At 36.6% G+C, this 24,329-nt stretch overlaps 1 protein-coding gene across 2 annotated transcripts in view; it reads right to left on the bottom strand.

The window, feature by feature from the left end:
* Positions 1-670: 670 nt before the first annotated feature.
* Positions 671-24,329, bottom strand: part of LOC102685475 (opsin-5-like) — a 34,426-nt gene continuing 10,767 nt past the window's right edge. For both annotated transcript variants that reach the window (XM_015364771.2, XM_006639526.3), the window contains 5 exons: positions 10,881-10,968; positions 10,197-10,359; positions 9,590-9,717; positions 5,124-5,458; positions 671-4,961 (listed from right to left, as the gene is read on the bottom strand). In XM_015364771.2, the coding sequence (XP_015220257.1) occupies positions 4,482-4,961; positions 5,124-5,458; positions 9,590-9,717; positions 10,197-10,359; positions 10,881-10,968 (1,194 nt within the window). In that variant the 3' untranslated portion in view covers positions 671-4,481. The remainder of the gene's footprint in view (positions 4,962-5,123; positions 5,459-9,589; positions 9,718-10,196; positions 10,360-10,880; positions 10,969-24,329) is intronic.

The raw sequence follows: 24,329 nt of genomic DNA, 5'->3' as shown, positions 1-24,329 counted from the left end.
AACTCATACCTATTCTAATTAGTCTAACAAACAACAGTTTAAGAGGCCTTAAGCCTGACATCTCAACTGACTTTCTCAGTCAGAAATGTTATAATCGCATATCATGATAGCTTTCTACAGATCTGCCTAAAATATATGGACATGATTTGCATTGTTCGTTAAAGCTGGGGAATACAGATCAACCATAAAACCATAACCTTTTTTTATAACCTGGAATGACTTAAATATTTGTCTGCATGGATAACTATCGTGTATACAGTATGTCACCTTATTTAATTTGTTTTATTCAATAGGTTGTGTGATTGATACAGTACATTAATAATGAGATTACCATAGATTATCAAAGCATGAATTACAGTAGAATACTGTATTTCAACCAGTCACATCATGAACAGTATTGGATATGCACAGCTTTGATAAGCCTCTCTTCCTGTCCTTTCCCAGGGAACCTCATGTCGTGACCTTATGACTGTTTATAGCCACAAAATATCTGTAAAATTTCCCCCACACCAACTCTTTGAAATAGTTATTATTCCAACTATTTGAAATAATAGAAATAACTATTGATAAACATAACAAGATGCACAGATATAAGAATGACAGGGTGGGCAGAAGGAAATATAGACAGAAAAATAAAGGTAATCATTTTTTATAAATGCATTTTTATTTTTTCAGAAGTTTTGTAAACGGTTCGTCACAGTGTATTTGAGAGCGCAAAAATAATACAAATGCAAAGTTTGTTCAAACCTTGTTGATAGTTATATGTACAGTACTTTACATCCTGAACAATCAGATGTGTGTATTATCTTACAAATAGAGTTGCTAAGAATGTAAGCTTTGCATGTAATCAGAAATACCTTGATCAATATGACGTAAAGATGTTTACAAAATGAACATTTAGCATTAACATACCATCGAGGACCAAGGCAAGAAGATTCACAGTAATGCATTACAATCTGCACAGACAGTCTAAGCTTATAAAACTGCACACAACATACCAGCTGATTAGAACAGAGTACAGAATGACTCTCAAAACATACCATTTCAATGCTAATATAATGCTTGTAAGATGATTTGCTAAGACATGTTAATATTACTACACAAAGGAATGATTTCAGCATGTGGCAAAACATGGATTGTTTTTTTTCTTTGCCAAAATCCAAATTTAGGTTTGTGCAGAAGATTTTCAAAATCTTTAGTAATGAGTAAGCACAAAGAAGATGACCGGTTTCCAATATTTTATAAGCAAATCTGGAACAGGAAACTAAGAAAGGTACCAGTTTGGCAGCCATTTACCCAGCTCCTGGGGTACAGCGAGTCCCAGCTCACAAAAGTCAGAGGTGAGTTCTGAAAACATTTGTCGATGTACAAATAAGATGTTTTGGTAGTGTAGATTTTATTGTGTCGCCAATTTTCTTACAGAAATAAGTGATATTTCAAAATAAACACTTGAGTGTTTTTCATTAGCAACATCCCCATGCTTGGTATTTCCCAATTACATTTAAAGTTTGGTTTTGCTGCATGAATATACAGTAACACACTATGCTTGTCTACATTAAATCTCGTCTGCCATGTGTTTGTCCAATCTTGACTTTTGTCTAAATTGTCAACATTACTTTTTGGTTTTTATAGTGTATTCACCTTCCATACACCTGATTCATGACCTCAACTAGTTTACCAACTATACCAGAATCTAGATCACTAATATGAATTAGAAAGACAAGTGGTCCTGGAACTGATCCTTGTGGTACTCCACTAATTACATCACCCCAGTTACAGCAATCAGTCCTGATTTGTGTCCCCTGTTTTCAATATTAAACAATTCTTAATCCAAATACACATCACGTTAAATGTATATGCTCTGAATTTGAATTATTAATCTTGAATGAGGAACTTTATCAAAAGCCTTTTGAAAATCTAAATGTTATACAATTTGCTTGGTTTGTAACCATTACTGCTGTTTCTTGTTCAGAGAACTCCAAGAGGGTAGTTACACCAAACTTACCTTTTCTAAAAGGATGAAAAATCCTTTAATTGCCTTTTTCATTACCTTACATTGAACAGAAATTAAATAAAACTTATTGGTCTATTATTTGCTTCAATTCTGTTGCACTGTTTTTGCTAAAATAGCGGTTTTAAATGAAAAATATACTACTCATGTTTTGAGTGGCTGCCAGAAAAGCTTTTTTAAAAGCACATAACACTGTATACCATTGTGATCTGTTATGAGAAATAAACCAATAAAAACCAAATAAAAACAGTTTCAAAAGAGTTTATCGGTTTCACAAATTCATGATATCTTTTATAACCACACAAGGAAATCATCCCAAAAAGAAGGCAATGCACAATAAAGGAAGAGAACAGAAAACAAAATCAAAATGTTTTCTCCGAATTGTGAAAAACAGCCAAACACAAGTTTGGGATTACAACATACAACCTGAAGGTCCTGGAAGAAAAAAAAGCTAACTATTCATTATAGATGTACATTAAAAAGCATGTATTAGGTCTTTATTACTGAATAGTCATTAATGTACAGTAGTTTGCCAGCTAAGTATTTCTAACTATACCTTAAAATTGATAACTAAATAATTTTTAATTTAAATCATTTTAGTTGCTTTTAAGTGCTAGAACATTAGTCTTACATGTACATCATGTACAAACTTTGAGTTATACACCTTAAAGAAAACATTATTTAACAGTATCTAGGATCACATTTTAGATTTGTACACATTGTTAGGTAACGGTTCATTTAATTCAACATTCCTTTTGACATGGCAAATGAGACATGTGGGATGTTATAAATGGACAGCATTCAGTATGTCATGGTCACGTGTGACTTGTTGAAAACCTCTTTTCTTAGTGTACTGTATATTGCATGCATTGAAGTGAAGCAGAATTACTGTAAATGCTTGCATCTCTGTAATCTGTATCTCTTTAAATTACTCCTGAGTTATTTTACTTACATATATGGTATATACAGTAGGTATGTAACAAAAGAGGTATTTGACTTAATGAGAAAAATGTATGAAATGAAATTAATTCAGAGATTCTTAATAATGTTAGCAGATATGTGGGTGCACACTGTGCAAGAGAAATTATTCTCATCCCCAACATTTGAAGGAAATCTAGGAAGAAGATGAGGTAAATATAACTAAAAATAGTACTAATACTTTCTACTCTGTAAAATATATCATTTAAAGTGCTATAAGAAAATATATTCTGCAGTAGTGCAATTGATGATAATTGCTTAGCAGACACACTGATTTACACAAATTTAAGTGCATTGCCTTGCCTTTTAGGAGATAACAGAAGGAAAAATTAATCTTGGTACAGTGACTTACTGTAGGTCTAGGACAAAACCCTGTACTGTATTTGTCTGATTACTGGACCTACTTTCCCAGTCACTGGAAGCCCTGCTCATTCATACAGTACTTACCTTAAATACATACAGTACAGTATGTCCTTGAAGTCTACAATACAATCATAATAGGAACAAATTAATCAAGCTACTTAATCATGAACGGACTTCAGCACATCGATCAATTGCTTCAATTGAATCTGTTTCTAAGGGTCAATTATATTTATTCCCAATAAATTAAAGGGCTATTTGCATGCTTATGCCAATAGACTTGCTATTCATACAGCAGATGGAAAGACTTAATTATTTCCGTTGAAAGAAATGTTGCATTTTTAAATAGATTGAGCAATAGCCCAGACTTTATTGAGTGCATTTATTAATACACTCGAACATAATAACATTGCTTAAAATGTCCTGACCTTAACATAGATTTCCTAAATTAATTTATGGTTCCACTCATTTTGATTAAAAAACAAATTTGTTTTTGTCTTGAATGCAGTCTCTTCTCTGCCTGGATTTCCTGTTTTATTTGTTTAGACAAAATTCAGGGTATTTCTCCTGCTCTGCCTTCAAGCAAGGATGATTTTGTTTGGAAATTTGGATTACCAGAACCGGTAATCATAGTTGCATGTTAAACAGCTATGTTTTGTAATCTTCAATCCTTTGACACTCAGCTCTAATGATTCATGTTCCTTCTGAAATATACAGCCTCACAATTGTAAAAAGAAGATACCTAATATATTTAGTTTAATTCATTAATTTAATTTAATTTAGCTGTTCATTGCAGTAAAAGTTTTTTTAATTAATTGATCCTATCTTTTCACCATTACAGTTCAACATGTCATAAATGTCATAACATAATTAAACCTCTTCTAGTTCCTGACATATTAATTGCACTTTTGTTTGCTCCTTTTACCAAGACAAATGGTTTCATATGAGACAAAACATGAAGTCCATATATGACATTTTCTCGCTGGGATAATGGTCTGATCAAAGGTATGTGGCACCCATGCTCTGGGTATTTTTGGCAGTATCACTGACCCATGTCCATATGTTTGTCTGGTTCGTGATGGCCTGGCTCCTCAGATTAACAAAGACATCCCAGCCTCATTACAAGAACATATTAGAGGATCTCTTTCTGGAGGTTATAGGTCAGTTGGCTGATGGGCACCTCACTGTGACTAGAGCCTGCCATTACTCGGGCAGTCCTGTGCAGCACCAGCTGCCCTGTGGGGATTCCTGTATCAGGGCACTGCCGGCAAGCCAGGTGGCTCTCTGGCAGCCCGTTTGAGAGTCGGGTAGAATTGCTAACATCCTTGTTACGTTGTGCCTCCTTCTGGACTGGCCTCTCCTCACAGCTGCATGTGCAGGTACACAGACGCCGACGACACTGGGCGGCGTCCCGACACAGAAATTTGCGGAAGTTCGGTTTGAACAGCAGATAGACCACAGGGTTGTAGATGGTGGAGGACTTGGCAAAGATCGCAGAGAGGGCAAAGGCCATGGGCGGCACCACATGGGCATCGCCAAAGGCAGCCCACATTGCCACCACAGCGTATGGGCTCCAGGCTGTCAGGAAACCAATACACACAGCGATGGAGAGCTGACCAGAGAGAACAAAAATGATCCAGGTTAATGACTTCAAGTAGATCTCTGATTTTAAGCATTGATCATTACCATTAGCAACATGATTTAAATTGTATTTTCATATGTACCCAAAGGGTTTAACTTCCCTCACCCGCCTCACTACACCACTCATACTCACCTTAATGATGAGGTTGTGTGCAGTGCTGGTCTTGTTCTGTGGGGACACATGCTGCTGCACAGCCTGCCGGGAGCCCCGTACGGTGAGCAGGATGAAGGTGTAGGAGGTGAAAATGATGGTGCAGGGCACCACGTAGCAGAAAACGAAGAGGAAAATGATGTATGTCATGGCGGACAGTTCTCGGTTGGGTGCTTTCCAGTCGATGCAGCAGGCTGTTCCGTAGGGTTCTGGGCCATAATTTCCCCATTTGGCAAGCGGTGCTATGGCAAAGATCAAGGCATAAATCCATGACCCCACCACCAAGAGACAGGCGTGGGATGAAGAAAACTTGCTACCTACCGGATAGAGAATGGAGGGCAAAATTAACGGGAAGCTTCACGGTCATTTAAAAGAAAGAGGTAATTCCTTGACAGCAATGTACAAAAGCATACAAGTACATTTCTTTTTAGTTTTATGCTCACATTTACACTATAAGGCATCCTTAAGGATCCCTTACATTTTTATGTGGTACTCAGTTGGGCTGTAATCAAGCTAATATGATTCAATATGCTACTGCCAGCAAATGCATAAAACCACTTTTTAAGCTGTTGTGTGACACCCCCATCAAAATAGTTATGTTTTATTAGAAAAATAATCATTATCAGGTTGGATGAAAAGCATTAGAAGAAATGAAAAATGAACCTTTAAATCTATTAAAATGTGAACCCAATTAATTGGTTACTTGAAATGGCTGCTTTAGAGTTTTTTAAAATATTAATGATTTTAAACTCAGCTCTGTATGTCCTTCCATAATATATCATCTTGTTTTATATTGTCTGCTCTTGCTCAAAATTCATAACTTAGTACAGTACTGTATATGCATCCAGGGCTGCACTGCAAAAGAGTCTGTTTTTGTTACACAAAATGATTTGATTGCTGCCTGATTCATTGCCTATCCCAATTTGCTTAATCAGTCTGAAATTTCCATGAACGCTATCTCAGCTCTGAGTTGAAAATACAACCAGAAAGGATGGAGCTCCTGTTGTGGAGTGATGGCTGGTGAGAGATAGCAAGTGCATTTAAATAGTGTTTGTTCGGTCTGCCCTGTGACTTGGGCCATAGAGTGACAGCCTGCTACACTTCAGAGCAGTGCTCACATGTGCAGATTAGGTGTTACTGATAAACACTTACAAGGTGGACTGATTCCAAAAAGCAAAACCTGTATCAAAGGGATTCTGTTGTCTGCCAGACACCCATTGTCACAGCCCAGCCAGCTGTGTTTCTACTAGTGATTGTTAACCTGGTGCTTCAAAGAAAATAATGGTTTATACCACGAAATGGAAGGAACTCTCTCTTAGTGACACAGCCTGGGTTCACTCTTGGCAGATAAACACACATTTCAACATTTGCCACATACATCCTGCATCAGTTGATAAAAATATTGTCAATAATAAATAAATACACTAATACTTAATCTCTGTTTTGCATTCTGTGAAGCCTGGATTGTTTTTAAAATGTCCTTGGGATAGGGAAATAGCTAACATATGGAAATAAATATTTGTAGACAAACAGTAAAATTGTCTTCGTAAATAGTACATTTTGGTTCTTCTAAATGCTTCCTGATGGAATTAGTATTTGATTTTGATGTGCCTGCGGGGTACTATTGGCTGAATTAGTTCATTTAAATGCCAAACCTATTGTCAGTTCTGTATTGAAATCTGAACCTCATATTTTTCAGTCTAGTCATTGCGTCCTTGAACGCTGTGTTAGGCTGGTTGGTGGCTGATGGACACTGTTACTCATTACAATGCTTTGTTATTGTTTTTGTTAAAAAGAATTCAAAAGATTCAGATTCTGGATTGAATTTCTCTATATCAATATCAAAAGACCAAAGGAAAGCCCACTGGGTAGTGTGACTGGGTAGGGAGACTTTAATCAGAGACTAGTAATTTCCAATTTTTTTAATTAATTGAGGTAAAAGGTTGCCAATGAAGGTGATGAATAATGGAAAGATAGACATCTTGTGAACAAGAAAGCCTTTTCTTTAAAGACAGAAGAAAGAAACATCAGTCAGCAACAGTTGGTATACAGAGATACTTTTCTTAGCTTGAACGGAACTTTGAGTTTCACTTCAAAACCCATAGGTGTAAAGGCGCTCTCACCATGAGACTTTACTGATCTAGCCCAGCTTTTGGATTAGACGGCCTTGCTTGTGAGCTAACCTCTTTTAAAGGGAGAAATCCGCTTGCTGACAGATAAAGCCGATTTCTCTAATACTCTTGTGAAGAATGTAAACCCTGACTTAATCCTTTCTCTTGGTCTCTGGAGTATCTCTATGCTGTCTTCTGCTGTCTTAACCCCATATATCGACTATAGATCCTGCTGCTCTGTTAAATTACCTCAAACCCATGTAACCCCAATCACAAATTATGCTCCATTGCTCTGTGAATCCCTTTTGTTAATGACCAGTAGCATAGCCCAGACCTGAACTAGTAAAGTGAGGTCTGAAATCAGGACTGCAAACGTTAGCCTGTACTGGCTGAAACAATTAGACCAACAAATGCCTACTTTAAAATGGCATAATACAATGTTTTGTTCTTAGTTTCTGCCAATTAAGATGCGTTCTATTCAAAGATACTAGACTAAGGACTAGACTACACTTCATGGTCTTTTGTAGGTTTCATCTGTTTCAATCTGATATTTCTTGAGGGAGAATTGCATTAAATGTACAATTTAAGTAAATTAAAAACTGTAATTTTGACTCTATATGCTTAATTAATTGTAGATAAAGAAAGCTGATCTAAAGTAAAGTGTTATCTTCAAAAATATGTACACTAGCTTGAAAAGATAATGTTAATTATCTCAGTTTCATTAATTTATAAATGTGTGAATCAAATTAACACAAGCAATTACAGCATGGAAGCACACATTCGATTTTTATTAAAACATCTAAAATATTTACACATTTTTCATTATCTTGGGCTCAAGGTGTGGGTTGCTTCTGAAGTACAAGCTCATAATATTGTGAATTATAAACATGGCAAGTTAATAGTTTGTGTGCTCATTTGAGCAGCAAAAGCATACATTTAAAGTCTGAATGCATTTTATTTGCTTCAGACACGTTGGTTCAAAATAGTTCTTTAAACTAGTCAATAGAATATTGATTTCACTGACAGAAAATGTGTTTTTTTACAAGGGAAATCATAGTCATACATGGAGTTACAAATACAAGCTGAATTTATGAACATTCGATATGAACTAGAAAAAATTATATGTAATGTCACGTATGATTACATAATAAATACCAATAAAATCTTTCCATAATATTTCCAATAGCTTCACTTTGAATTTTAATATAGTAAATCTACTAGTACTGTAATTAATCCATTAGGTTATGTTTTGGGGCTTTGACAAGATGATTAATCAATCACTTGTGCTGTAATTGGTAATTGGTTATAGTTGTAGTTTAAAAATAAATATCTGTCTTTTAATGACTTAGAAAATTATGAAAGGGCATTATGATTTAAGTTTAATATGTATTTTTTTATTGTGTTTAAATCAAAGGGTGCCTGATACAGGATCTAGTCTAATTTGTTGCTCACCTTCACATAAATGTTCAAGCTCATTACAGCATTTTGTTCTTGGAATATTGATTTTATGTCCTTAAATATCTCTGAAAAAATAGAAGAATTTAAGTTCATTTTAGCCCTAATCTAGCAACTAAAATCTTCTAACACTTTTCTATTGTGCTTCTGGAGGTGAGTAGTGAATAAAACCTGGATGATGAAGGTGAGCTTGTTCACAATACCATAGTTATGTGTCCCTTTCAAGACTTCAGTGCTTCATCCTGTTCAGTTACTAAAACAGCATCATATGGACATTTAATGTAAAAAGGTATACGCTTTTACAAAATCAATACAGATCTGAAAACATAATGTGAAACATTTCTTTCTTTGATTTATTAAGGTACTGTATAAAATAGGGCTTTTCAGATTTACCCCAACTATCATCTTTGCAGGTATCCAATCTTTTTCAAAACAAACAGAAGCCTTGCCTGTGCTCTTTTAAAGCCAAAAGGTCTTACCTTTGGTCTAAACCAAAGATATTTTGGTTCATTCTAACTATATCTTTCACCTAAGTATTTCTTCATTCTAGTTGAACATACATATGGTAGTTTCCATGTATCCATATTCAGAAATGAGTTCATTGCTCATTTGTCACAGGCCGTGACAATCTGGTGGAAAGCAGGACTGTGCCTCAATGGAAGCCAGTCTGTCACAGAGACAGTACCATTTACTATTTTACAGTCTGCAATTTAATAACGGTGGGCAAGGTGCTGAAGTATCATTGTGAACCATGTTTTTCATTCACAAATGGAACAAATACCTCCATTTTCAGAGTATGTGGTGGATATTTTAAGAACCTGTAGAAATAAAGAAGGTTTATGCTATCTCACCAGTTTTTGATTTGTTTTTTCAGAAACCTACCATAGGTGGGGTAGCAAACTTTTAGACAGCAGACTGAGGAGAGAACTGTGAGGTTGGTGAGGCTGCATAGCCCAAACAGAACCCCACAGAAAGCATAATACAGGCAGGTGATCTCGTCAAACAGCCACCTGCACAGACAGAAGAGAACAGTGTGAGTTACAGTGAGCACCCTGCAGTAATCACAAATCCATTTAGATCGTGTAATGGGTTAAATCTTTTCCCCCCAGTTGTAAGACCTGCAAGATTGTCTCTTGCCTTTACCAGGCTACAATATTCTTCCCTGCAGCTCAAGTGATTAGATGCAAATCTATAATAGCTTTTTAGTCAATGACTTCTAATCTCCAAGGCTTAATTAAGAAAGAACAGCAAGGAGTCTGATTGTAGAACTGGTTTGCAAAGCGTTTAAGAAAGTATACATATTTTCTTCTGGGCAGACAAAGACAATGAAATCCTGTAATGAATTATATGAATTATAAATTTGCACAAATTATTATCACTAAAATACTCAAGTATGTTTCACATGAATTAATGAAGGCATTCCATCCAATACCCACATTTCTTTTTCCAGCAAATGCTCTGTAAAATGAGAGGTACTTTGGGGCCCTACTTGTGTGCAAAAGCGGATGGTATTGCCAGAGGGAAGAGTGTCACTGTCATTCCTAGGTCACTTATGGATAGGTTGATGATGAAGAACTCAGCTGGCTTCAGGGAAGATTTTTTGCGATAGGCAACAAACAGCAAGATACAGTTTCCCAATAGAGAGAGAACACCTGAGGAGAGAAGCAGAACAATCGAACAATTAGAAACAAGCAATTTTTAAATGCAGGACCCATGGGTCACCACAACTGTATCTTGGTTACATTCTGATGTTCTCCGAATTTAAAACCAGAGAATGGCAATCCAAACCTGTTATATGCATACATTTTGTATTATTTAAGGTTTCATGCAAAATGGCACTAATTATCAGAAGAAGGACCATGATCCTTTGTTCATGATCAGCCAACAGCATCCATGGCCAAAGGGAGCTTGTGCTTTGTTTTTCAGTATTAAAATTGAGAAGAAATACAGTACATGTATATACTGTAACTACATTTATATCATTTATAAGTTCCTCGGAACAAATGTCTCCACCAACAGCAAAATCTCCACGTAACACGATTTATTTAGTCTTATTTATTGGTTTATTTTTGCTATCTGCCAAGTGCTACTTCTATATTTGGACAATTCGTATCTAGGAAAAGTTGAAGACTAGAGCTTTCCCTGAATCAAACTACAGTAGGTAACAACTTACCAAATACGGAATAAAGCAATCCCATGAGGACATCATTCTCCTTGGAGACAGTGGAAATGAACAAAGCTGTTTCGGAGGCATTTCCCATCTAAACACACAAGAAAGAAACGGAGAGGTAGGAAGAGGAGGCAGTCAGTGTCTTTATGTTTAAGCTCTTTGTTTCATTTTGGAACCACAATCACTCAGTTACTCTTTCAATGATTTCATATCCTTTCTAAACAGACCAAGATAAACAATGAAACAGACATCATTTAACCAGGATCAGCCTTCAACAAAACCACAGCAGCAAAATTCTGATGATCAAAATGCTTATATTTTTCGCAGAGGATTGAAAGTTTTTAGTCAAGCAGCTGGAGTGCGATTACTGGAAATATTGTCAGAACAAAATCATACAGTTAAATGGACTCAGGCTTCTAAGCAAATAATGAGTATATAATTTTTCAATTCTATTTGTGTTCCAGTTTACAAAAATCCCTCTATTATCACAGGTATTTATTTTCAGCATTTTTCATTTCCTTGATGGATGCAATAAAAATAGTGTTGCATATCTGAAGAAAACAACATTCCACTGTATTTGTATAAGTGGTGGAAGGTCAATTAAGAATGGTTCATGTGTTTCCTGATGGGCGAATTCAATCTCTGTAGTGTATTGGTCCAAAATGGTATAGGATGAAAGCTATATGTAAAAAAAAAATGCAATATAAATAACAAGACATGATCTCGAATTTTGAGTACACCCCTCTAGAAAAACTACCTAAAGTTATCACAGACGTGGAAAGCAGTCTCCCACCCCAATGGCATTTGTCCTCAAATCTTTAATTCAAGAAAAATTGCATAGCAAGAAACAGCATATTCCCAGACTGAGCCTGCACTGTTGAGATATGCAACTATAAAATGTACTGATCTGTGATGAATAGAAAGGATATTGCAAGGGAAAATCCGAAGGAGACACAAATAAAAAAGCAGCACATGTGAAAAACTGCAATAGTGGCAATTGGGTTCTTAAGGAAGTACGTTAAGGCAGTCATCTTTCTGGATGTTTTAAACTCATTAAAATCCTAAGAAGGATGATGTATTCCTTTTTGTTTGTGTGACTTCTAGCATTCTGTGGTCTTTATGGCTTATTTCCTCCCCGGTAAAACAAATTAATTGTCATTGCTGAAAACAAGAATAATCCATATTAAATGTGTGCTAGTGCAGGGAATTAGTAGCCAGTGATTTCTATTTGATATCTTGGGTCAACAATGAGAGTGGGTTAAAAAAAGAGAAAATAATTCAAAAAGGACCTACTGTGTGCCTAGTTTCAGAAACAAAACTTTAAAATGTGACAATCATGCTGAGCAAGAAAGCAGAAACAATCAGCCTAAGAAAAAACCTTTTATTGATACTTCCTCTCAAGGGTAACTGCAAGAAGGCTGAGCTGTCCCCTTATTTCTGTTATTGTTGTGTGTGTGGACCTCAACTATGACATTTACACCAAGTCAGCTCTCCACACAGGAGCACAAAACATCCTTGGAGCCAGCCACTTGACAGAATTATATTTATTTCCCTTAAGAGCAGGCTTGTCGGCCAATGCGATAAATCCATATTTTTATTATTGGTACGGTTCCAGAAGCCACTTTTCTTTTTCTGCATTTTTCTTTTTTTCTTACAACACCCAGAGGGAGATCATCATAATTTCACAGAGTCCAAGCACACAAGCCAGAGGGATTGATGACACAGCACTTGAACAAATATAATACCACAGTGAGCTGAGTCCTGAGGTTCTGAAATGCTTGGAGTCCAATACAGTGCGAAGACAGTGAAATGCTTGCTGGATTAAATGGTGTGTAAATTAAGTGGGTTGCAGGAATTACTTGACATTTCTGAGGGCCAGAAAGACCATGCACTACACACATCACAAGGAGGAAAGACCAAAACATTCGACACTGGGATGAAAAATGACCCTTGAACAGAAACATGGGTGGGTTCATGATCTCTGTCTGCACTGTTTTACATTCCTTAGGGACTGCAGTGTCATCTACAGTGTTTGTGCTTGAAGAGCAAATACAGCACACTATGGTAAAAAAACGCTACAACTGTTCTTCACATACAATTCAACTCCTGTTTGGAGATTTGAAATAACCAGGTAATTTCTAGAATTCTGTTTGTTTGTAGATATCAGAAAGTCAGTAAGATATCAAAAGTCATCTGTGAGAAACACAATGTGCTTGGTTGCATTACCATCACAATACCAATAGTTCTGGCGGGGATGTATTCATAGAACAGAGAAAAAAGCAAAAACAGAATGTGTCAAGATGGTATCTGGGTATCTCTCATTGTACTCCCTGATCTTTTCAGACATTGTGCACCAGAAAACTGGGTGTAGGATATATACAGTAGATCTTCTAGGCCTCTATAATGAGACCTCCCTGCAACATGCCTTGATTTTTCTCCATTGCAGAGGCTTTTAAATTAAATGATTCAACAGAGTGTGATTTCAAAGTATGGGGATTATGAATCCCAGCTCTTGTAAATGGGTGAGTTTTGTAAAGTCCCACGCATAGAAATATCTGTCCATCCAGTTTCCCAATTGCTTCTTATTTAATGCTGCAATTCCTATCTCTTCCTTCATGCCTTACAGTTTATGCTGGGTTTCACATTAGTACGTATTCCTGTTTCTAAGGTAACCCCACAATGTCTCAACAGGGCCTTGTGGAATGGAAACAGAAAGATAAAAAGCCCTCAGTCAGAACAGTGACACTGCAAACTTCACATAAGAATAACTGTCATGTTCGTTCATCCTTTAAAATCTCAATGAAACCGATTTATTGAAACCAAGCAGCAGTGTACCAGAAGGAAAAAAAGAAGGAAATAGGACAAGACTCTGAAAGAGAAGACAAATCCTGAAAGCCATTTCTGAGGACATGCTGCATGTGCTATTTAGAATGCAGAGGCCAGTCATCCCTTTGAGAAAAATGATTCTGTGTTATGAATACGTTTGATGCAAAAATAAATTGATTTGTTAATAAGGCACAACTTTAATCACAATTTGGCTGGAAGCATTAGAACCATTGCTCTGCCTTTGCAAGCGATCCAACTTCATAAGCTGGTAAAGTTTGGCTGACAGAAAATTGAGAGTGAAAGCTTAAAACTAAATAGTCGAATTGATGAAAATATATTTTGAACAGGAGAGGAGACAAACTGCTAAAATAGATTTAACATCATTCCGCAAAGAGTTAAATGAAAGTGAGAAGGAATTTCTAATAGGTAGAATGGTTAACCTATGAAAAAAGACTGATGTAAGTATTCTAGCTGATTCATCAGTAAATGTAGCCAGGCAGTGTGGAGTGACAAGATACAGTGCCTTGCGAAAGTATTCGGCCCCCTTGAACTTTTCAACCTTTTGCCACATTTCAGGCTTCAAACATAGAGATATAAAATTTTTATTTTATGTGAAGAATCACCAACAAGTGGGACACAATTGTGAAGTGGAACGAAATCTATTGGATTTTTGAAACTTTTTTAACTAATAAAAAAATGAAAAGTGGGGCGTGCAAAATTATTCGGCCCCTTTACTTTCAGTGCAGCAAACTCACTCCAGAAGTTCAGCGAGGATCTCTGAATGATCCAATGTTGTCCTAAATGACTGATGGTGATAAATAGAATCCACCTGTGTGTAATCAAGTCTCTGTATAAATGCACCTGCTCTGTGATAGTCTCAAGGTTCTGTTGAAAGCGCAGAGAGCATCATGAAGACCAAGGAACACACCAGGCAGGTCCGTAATACTGTTGTGGAGAAGTTTAAAGCCGGATTTGGATACAAAAAGATTTCCCAAGCTTCAAACATCCCAAGGAGCACTGTGCAAGCGATCATCTTGAAATGGAAGGAGTATCAGACCACTGCAAATCTACCAAGACCTGGCCGTCCCTCTAAACTTTCAGCTCAGACAAGTAGAAGACTGATCAGAGATGCAGCCAAGAGGCCCATGATCACTCTGGATGAACTGCAGAGAACTACAGCTGAGGTGGGAGAGTCTGTCCATAGGACAACAATCAGTCTTACACTGCACAAATCTGGCCTTTATGGAAGAGTGGCAAGAAGAAAGCCATTTCTCAAAGATATCCATAAAAAGTCTCGTCTCAAGTTTGCCACAAGCCACCTGGGAGACACCCCAAACATGTGGAAGAAGGTGCTCTGGTCAGATGAAACCAAAATCGAACTTTTTGGCCACAATGCAAAACGATATGTTTGGCGTAAAAGCAACACAGCTCATCACCCTCAACACACCATCCCCACTGTCAAACAAGGTGGTGGCAGCATCATGGTTTGGGCCTGCTTTTCTTCAGCAGGGACAGGGAAGATGGTTAAAATTGAGGGGAAGATGGATGCAGCCAAATACAGGACCATTCTGGATGAAAACCTGTTGGAGTCTGCAAAAGACCTGAAACTGGGACGGAGATTTATCTTCCAACAAGACAATGATCCCAAACAGACAGCAAAATCTACAAAGGAATGGTTCAGAAATAAACATATCCAGGTGTTTGAATGGCCAAGTCAAAGTCCAGACCTGAATCCAATCGAGAATCTGTGGAAAGAGCTGAACACTGCTGTTCACAAACGCTCTCCATCCAACCTCACTGAGGTCGAGCTGTTTTGCAAGGAAGAATGGGCAAGAATTTCAGTCTCTCGATGTGCAAAACTGATAGAGACATACCCCAAGCGACTTGCAGCTGTAATCGCAGCAAAAGGTGGCTCTACAAAGTATTAACGCAAGGGGGCCGAATAATTTTGCACGCCCCACTTTTCATTTTTTTATTAGTTAAAAAAGTTTCAAAAATCCAATAGATTTCGTTCCACTTCACAATTGTGTCCCACTTGTTGGTGATTCTTCACATAAAATAAAAAATTTATATCTTTATGTTTGAAGCCTGAAATGTGGCAAAAGGTTGAAAAGTTCAAGGGGGCCGAATACTTTCGCAAGGCACTGTACATACAGTACAGTAGCAGAATGTTTGGAACAACAGTAAAATTGTTCAAGCTGAGCAGTGTACAGCAAACTCATACAATGGCATCTAGAATATTTAAAGTATAAAAGGATATTTCACCACTGAAGCTTGGCATTAAGAATAATACCTGGAGTAATAAATAAGTCACATAAGAAAAGATGACAAGATTTATTTTTAGCCTGCAAGAATAAAAAGAGTATGAAGGAACAGAGTGCTAAAAGATTCTGGTAAAGACGTGTTAATGGATCACTTAAGCATAGTGTTGATGGGGATTAATTAGGTTACCAACTAGCTGATAAAAAGGACAGGTCCAAGTACCTTCACAAATTTATGACCTCTCTCACTTTCCTATTCTAATCTGTTTATGCATTCCTGGGAGTCCCCTTCCATTACACTACACTGTAGCAGTTCACCTTCACCACGAAAACATACATGTAAGACTCATCAATTATTGCACTTCAAGACCGTTCTTCGATTGTTTATAGTACAGTTCCCTAGACTTTGTACTGATTTTGGAAGGACAAAGGCACGTCCTTCTTAATAGCCTCTGACACTCAAGCAAGCGACACTGCATTGGTTTGAAACTTCAGAGGTTTCAATCATGCCTCTAAAGTGAGTAATTAACAAGAATAGGAACATTTCAAGACTCCACAATACAAATTATATGAATGACTCTTCCACCATCAAGAAGTGTGTTTATACTGCCAATGCTCTAATTCATTTTATTAATTATGCAGCTACATTCAATTGTGAGCATGACTTTTGTTTTTAACTTGTACTTAGAATCAAATAAACAAAGGAACAGAGATCTAAAATTCACATTGAGTTTGTAAAGGAAAGAAATCTGCCCTAACTGGAGCAGAAAAAAAGCCATTCAGAAATAATTATGAAAGCAGTTTTTCCACATACAATGAGCAACACTATCAAAACCCAATCCAGATAACGGGGAACACAAGTAATGAAAATTAAATCATTAATGTGTAATTCATTGACAATGACAATGTTTCATCACATTCTACAATTACTGTAACAGTGCAGTTACTAATAATGTACAGGAACTTAGATCATGACGACCTGAGTTTACATTTTATCCTAAAGCAGGAGCATAGAAAGGTTTAACACCTCATCAGAGCCAAAGGCAGGAATGAGTCACCCTTATTGTATCAAACCCTTACCTCATGTGCTAGATAACCTACAAAAAACACTTTAGATTTAAGCATTACACCATTTCTGAATACAGTACATGCTGCGAAGTTTGGGCATCAGCCCCTGTTGTTCAGTAGTAACCTAACATCCAGATTCAAATTAATTGAAGCAAGCTCAAAGCCTTTTCTCTACTGGATATAGACAGGGTTGTAACATTGAATATTGTAATGCAGAAAATATCAAGAAAATTCTACACACACTGTAGGATCAGAGTAAACTGAATTAGGAACTAAATTTCTCCCAGAAAATATGCTGAATATAGATAAAAAACTGATTTTAAAATGTTGCCAGTAAGGTAATAAATATATACTGCAGATAACTACAGGTGAGTATGAGAGGGATTAGTATGTCTTTGCAATGCATTTGCATTCATTAGAGTCTCTCACAAAAAATACTGGAATTATTCCAAGCACATTCTCAAACCTACACTCTCATTCATGGTCTTGGCATTTGAGCACTAAAATACACCATCAAAATGAGTCCCTGTGTGAATGTGTCTCTTTACGACAACAAACTCGCATCTCAATTAATTCATCTAATCCTTGTCCCTGGGGGTATTTTTGACACCAACAAATGACTCTGTTGGCACATAAACAACAAAGGCTCATTCTGAAGATAGTCAAATTGATCAAATCACAGGCAGTTTCTGCCCACACACTACTTGTTGTTTTGCTGCTCTGCCAGAATGTAGCCTACCTACATACTGTATAACTGACAGCCTCAGCAACAGGGCCCTGTCAAGAACACGCATGGTGCATTTAACCACTGATAAGGGATGAAGAGAGAAAGATGTGAAACCTCAACCTCAGGCTGGGGAAATCAGATGTACTGTATACCAGAAAAAATACAGACGCTTTTTGCAATACATTGGAGCAAGGGCAGTAAAGCAGCAATTAGACGGAAATGAATGGAGCAGGTTACCAAATTATTTCTTATAGCTCGGTGAGCTTGTAACAAAACAAACAATCAGAAAAGGTCTAGCAAGAAACTAAATTCAAAATGGCAGCTTCAAAACTAAAGGGGTATTCAAACAATGAGGCTTTACTGGCTATATGTTTTGCACTGAAAAGAATATTTATTTCCAGATCATTAAATAGTTATAACTGAGTTGTGTAATTAAAGATCTTAGTACAAGTCTATTGTCTTGACTATCTCCCCTGCTCTTGGAAGATTTTCCTCAGAGTGGTACTGTAAATCCTAGTAATGTACTGATGTTCTTGAGGTTGACCAATTAGCCAGGTACAGTATGCTGTTGCCATTAGTGGAGTTCCAGAGATATAGGAATCAAGTCTCTTGTAAGGACATTAACGCCATCTTTTTTTCTGAAAGCACGGAACATTGAAGAAAAGGCCTGAATTGTATTAAGAGGATAAAATTGTTTCCACCACCTTGGAAATCATGGATTTCTGTTTTGGAAATAACATTGAAATAATAAATTGGTATTGCTGTATTCTACAGAGTGATCTTTATCTCAGATAGTAAGCAAATGCACTATATTCATATTTATTCATAATTTATTTAATTTTCAAGTTTGAAAGTGTGGCTGAACTGAAAGGTTACTGCAACTTTTATTTTTTGTACTTCTTTTCTATTTAACCTTCATTTAAATCTTTTAAACATTGTGATACACTAATTAATGAAGAAAAAGATGTCCTGGGATCAAATCCAGATTGCATGAGGTGGCAAGCTTTTATGTCTAAATGCAGTATGAAATCATAGCTGATGTGCTCCTCCAACACATGCACCAGGGATTTTTGTTCTACTTAAAAGTACAGATGCATAAAATGATTATATGTAAAAATGATAATACATAAAATGATTATACAGTAAGAGGCAGAAAAGAAAAATATATGAATTAGGTATTACTTTTAAAATATTAATTTTTAATGACCACAGCTGTTCTGATCTGATTTTTCATAAAACACTGTATGGCAGGAAAGGGGAAATAAGCAGATTTCCTGCAATGGTTTTTCATTGCTATCATCTCTGCCTACATATTGTATTTTGTAGCATCAGGTAGTTCCTAAGGGCAGACTTTGAAAATTTGACATTTCCAGTCTAAGGGATATTAGAGCACGTTTTTGAATTTCATTCAGCCTGCACTGATATATTAAACAATGACAATGTTAAATAATTTAAGAAGGTTTAAATTAGATGGACTTCCAGTGACTCCCTACCAAGATGGCAACTTTTATAGATTAAGTAGGGAGCTGCTTCAGCATGCGAATATGTAAAGGTTTATTCCATGCTGAAAAGAGAAGAAAGGAAACATAACTTTTCAGCTGTGGAGCTTTCTTCGTGTGTGAAAGTTTTTTATTTAAAAAAACGTTTATAGATACTGTACAGTTCATGCTTCCACAGTCAGCCCTTATGTTATACTGTATGAAAGTGTCTATTCTTGTTCTTTCCCACATCTGAAGAATGGGATTATAAATTGTGGTTATGTGTCTACAATATATTCTTGTGGAGTGACTTAACATTTTTTACTTCTATTTCATCTCCTCCTCCTAAGGAGTGGGTTATCCTTCATTGCTGTGTTTTTCAAGTTTTTCTGTGAATGCCAACTAATAATACAATATACCCTGGAATGTGTGACTTGAATTCACCCATCAAAAGAACTGAATGCTGCGATTTTATTACACTGTAAGGACATTCAAATCCCTTTACTTCGGGGGACCCAACTCAAGTCTGCTGATGTTTACAGTCTTCAAAATAAGTACTGTAAAGTCATTGGTTTTCCTTGTGTGCTGAATAAAACAAAGGGGTCTCTTGTAAAAGTTGACAAGACAATAAATACTACTGCCTATGGTTTTAGCAGTGATACTAAAGCTTGCATCTGTTAAATGATGGTAATTAATTTGTCATAAATATATAGCATGTACTGTACTCATGTTGACCCGTTCTTCCACTGTCTTCTATTATTCCAGCACTAGACCTCTCTTCACAAGTACTTTATGTCTCTTTTGCTTCCTTCTGCCTCTATCATTGGAAATGATTTAAATGCTAAGCCGGTGAATGAGTGGAAGAGACCCAAACAAAGGCGCTTGGTCGGGTTGAAGCGAGGGTCAGATCCAGAAAACTTGGTAAAACACAGTTCCTATCCTGGGCAAATCCCGAAGACAATGATGTAAAAGCAAGCAGGGGCCGAAGCCAAGAATAGAAAAGCCAAGTAGGAAGTAGAAAACACAGCAGAGGTTAGGAATCCAGACAAGGCAACACGAGAAAAGAGGAACAAGGACTAGAGAGGCTCTGAAAGGGAATTCATTGACAGGGCCCAGAGCAGTGTCAGAGCCGTCCTTACAGTAAATGTTCTGCACCACCTATTAGGGGTGTGGATGTAAATTGCTGGCAGGTGATGAAGATTTCCTGTTGGCACATGTTTTCATGGTAACCAGCATTGAGTGACAGGTGAATGAGAGGAAAAGTGACGGCTTGTTATGCATATTGAATGAAGAAAGACATTTCAGAAGGCCAGGTTTGAAAAAGAGCAGAATGTAGCCGCTGCCGAAGACATAGTTTTAGGACACCCATACCCACACACAGTGTCCTGGGATATTTAGTGGCCAAGTAGTCAGGATCTCTGTTTAACATCTGCAAGAAAACGAGCAACTAGCCTCTACTGATGCCAACAAAGAGAATAATCATGTTTTACTCATTAATACTCAGCAGAGTAATAAAGTTTTCCAAGACTTTTGCCCTCATCTCTACACCTCTGCAATCTCCAGGAGCTTTGGTCAAGATCACAGAATGCTTACACATACAAAACTAACCTCAGTAAAGTCATAGGCAATCTGAGTTTCTGACTATACTGTTAGCACTATTAAGCTCAACTATAAAAATCTTTTCGGAAGCATTTTCCAAGAGCGTGGGGAGATACAGTACTGTATATGTCACTTCATTCCACATCATCCCAATTAAACATTCTTTTTAAAAGGCTGATTCTTCCCCGCCCCAGCCTTGATTCGATTCTGGTTGCTCACTGGCTCTGACAGACATAGCGCCACTTTCTAGACCGCAGACAACTCTACCATGGCAATGGACTGGATCCTCCACTGCGGCTATATTTGACACTGTCTAGATTTCAGACAGGGGTGAAATCACTTCTATAATTGCCTCCAAAGTGGCTCCAATTACAGAGTTTGTTACATCAGCATTCCAGCTGATCTATTTTGCCCCAAAATATGTCTGTGTATCCATAGTGTACCCAGTACCTCCCTACAAATGTTTTGCAGAGTGTCCTATAACACAAAAAATTCCACCGCTTTCAATGTGACTGCTATTAACTGTGCAGGTGACCTTTTGACTGGTCCTTCCCAATGACAGCTCTCAAGTTGCCATTAATCTTCTGTATAGAGTCAAAAAGATCTGTTTTATAAGGTTTAGTGGTGGAGATACCCTTAAACTCTTGAATCTTGATTGTGTCCATAGAATAATTTATGTTAAAGGAAAGAAGTAGATCACATTTTGGTCACGCAGCGACTGTGATAATGTAGTCAGATACTGTTTCTCATATTCAATACTCTATTAATTAGACCCCTTTTGTGCATTTTTTTCTGTAATCTCCCATTATTTATAGGGTTATACTGAGGTCTTGCACACTAAGTACTGGTAATAGAGAGTAGGAGTTGGGCCTCTGCCAACAAATTAACTGGCTTCAATGTGAAGCTCTTTCAGAACACTAGCCCTAAATGTCACAGTAGATCTTGCAAATCAAAAACATATTGTGACTGCTGGCTTACCAAAAGAGTTTAGATGGATGTTAATATTGATTTCTGTGCTTCAGTACATCATAACAATAATGCCTTATATGTTTTCCTTAATGAATTCAGAACACTTATTTTTAATTATCATTTTGCCCATACCAGTTTTACTACATATAAATCATATGAAATATGATTTGGTACCAATTTGGGATAACCATAATTTATAACACCAGCTCACCAAAAGCTTATGTAAAGGCTGCAGGTTTCCACTGATATAATTGCACATAATCTGCAATGAGGGTCACAGAAACCCAAGGACAGCTTTTCAGAAGCCTGGATTTGAACTTGAAATATTCAGGTTGCAACACTCATCTTGTACTCTAGGTGAAGACTTTGAAAACATAAGGCATTGGGCAAATGTATCAGTTATATAAATTAAAAATAAACCAACTACAATTTCACTTATGAAGTCAGTTTTTAACATTCCTTTGTTTTATTGTTCAATGCATATTCTGTTCTGTATATAATTTTACGATAAGATTTTTTTCACCTAGTCATTAGCCACATACTGCATGGCCTGGATCCCTCCAACAGCACTGCACAACTTGAGCAAGGTGGGCAAATTAGAGGGCATTGTCTGCCCTTCCTCTTTCTCTCACTTTAGGAGTAGTTGCTGCTAGCCCATAGGAAAAAGAAGTAATTGGTGATTCCTAATTGGATTTGTATAAAACAAAAAGTACCAAAGAGAAACACTTGATCATTTGACAATGACACTACAGTTTTCAATGTGGTTATACACCATATGAATGAACTATTCATACGTTCGTACTGTACTATACAGTATGTTGATGGATTGTTACCTAAAGTCACCTGGAGACTGGAGAATGGTCATAGACAAAAACATAAGATGGGACAAATGTTGTGACACAATTTATAAAAAGGCCAATTGAGACACTTTTTTCTTAGGTGGCTCAGCTATTTCAAGGTAGAACTTTTTGAACAGTTATGTAAATCATTTATTAAAAGTGTCTTACATGTTGTCTTTCTTATTAAAATATACCGTCTCACTTGTTGGTTTGGCAGCATCAGCTCTGTTAATTGTAATATGCTGGGAAAATTACTGAAAATTAGCAAAATAATTGGGGCAAATCACACCAACTTAAATATCCTCTACAAAGAAAAGGTTGTGAAGAAGGCCAGTGATATGGAGTGTGTGTATCACCCCATACATTGTGAATTTTCACTTCTCCCATCTTTCATCTCCACTACAATATCTCTCTCAAACAATCTAAACTAATTCTCTTTTCTCCTATGTATACTAGTGTGCTGGTTTCTCTGTTGGTAATGTTTGTTTTTGTATTGAACTGCACCATTAAACAAATTTCCCCTAGAAGATAATGAAGCTCGAATTGAATTGACTTAATACCTGCTAACATGCTGGTAACACTGAATCCACACTTTTAGCACTGTTGCAACTGCTGTTTAAATTATTATTCATTTCCTTGTTTAAAGAGATTGAAAACCGGTGACTGAAATCTGAAAAATTTGGATCCTTTTTCATGCCATGATTCTACAATCATTTTGAAACAGTTTTATCTCGTAGTGTGCAGCCACTGATAAATAATTCTATGCAATACGCAGGGTTTAACAGCTCCCTGGAGGCAAATGTCAGGACGTTGTAGTGTTCACTCTTCTCTGGGAATCATTAAACAGAAATCATTGTGCACAGGAATTTGGACAGCAACATCAGACAGAAAGAAATGTAAATTTTAAAATATTTTCATTTGAAAAATATTATTTTGCAACTTTTTAAATTTTCAATGAACTAGCTGATGAAAAACACAGTTTAGTTTAAACAACAAACAACTTCCAACTGGGTTATTATTGTGGCTCCACAAAACTGTACTTTTTTATGTGAATTAATTACTTCAATTTTCAGTTCCTGGCAGAGCAATATGTCAGGTAAAGGGATATCAATTTATCTGTCTTTATACTTCACAACTACTCCACACACAAAAAAAAGTGTTTCAGTATAATTATTTTTTTCCCAGCTTTCAGCACGACATCCTCCCAACAAGTCATCACAGAATCAAGATGTCAAACTGATATAATTAATTACTAACCAGACACACGTAACATTGAAACCTTTCAAAATGATTGTAGAAATTACTGTAGTTAGGACACAGTGACACCATCTTGTCAACCTTTCATAAAGATAAATGTCTTTGTTACACTTGTAGTGGCAGAAAAACTAGGATACAGTTGGATGGTTCTGGATCTAAGCAGACTTTTTAGTGCACTTCCAGTAGGAATCAGATTTAAATGAACCGCAGTACAGTATGTTCTCTGTAGCATTTAAAGATATTTTTAAAAAACAACTCTTTTAATCATATAAAACCTGTCTGCTGTGTTTATTTCTTGAAATTTCAAAGTACAGAAAACCTAGTTAATGCAATCCCCTCTATATCATACAGCAGTAATCCTTTAAAGCAATTCACGGGCTGTCATTAATACTTTCACATCCTTGCTACGTGGACATAAATATTTAAAG

The sequence above is a fragment of the Lepisosteus oculatus genome, chromosome 16 (genome assembly GCF_040954835.1).
Source record: "Lepisosteus oculatus isolate fLepOcu1 chromosome 16, fLepOcu1.hap2, whole genome shotgun sequence".
NCBI lineage: Eukaryota > Metazoa > Chordata > Actinopteri > Semionotiformes > Lepisosteidae > Lepisosteus > Lepisosteus oculatus.
This window is presented reverse-complemented; position numbering and strand designations above follow the sequence as displayed.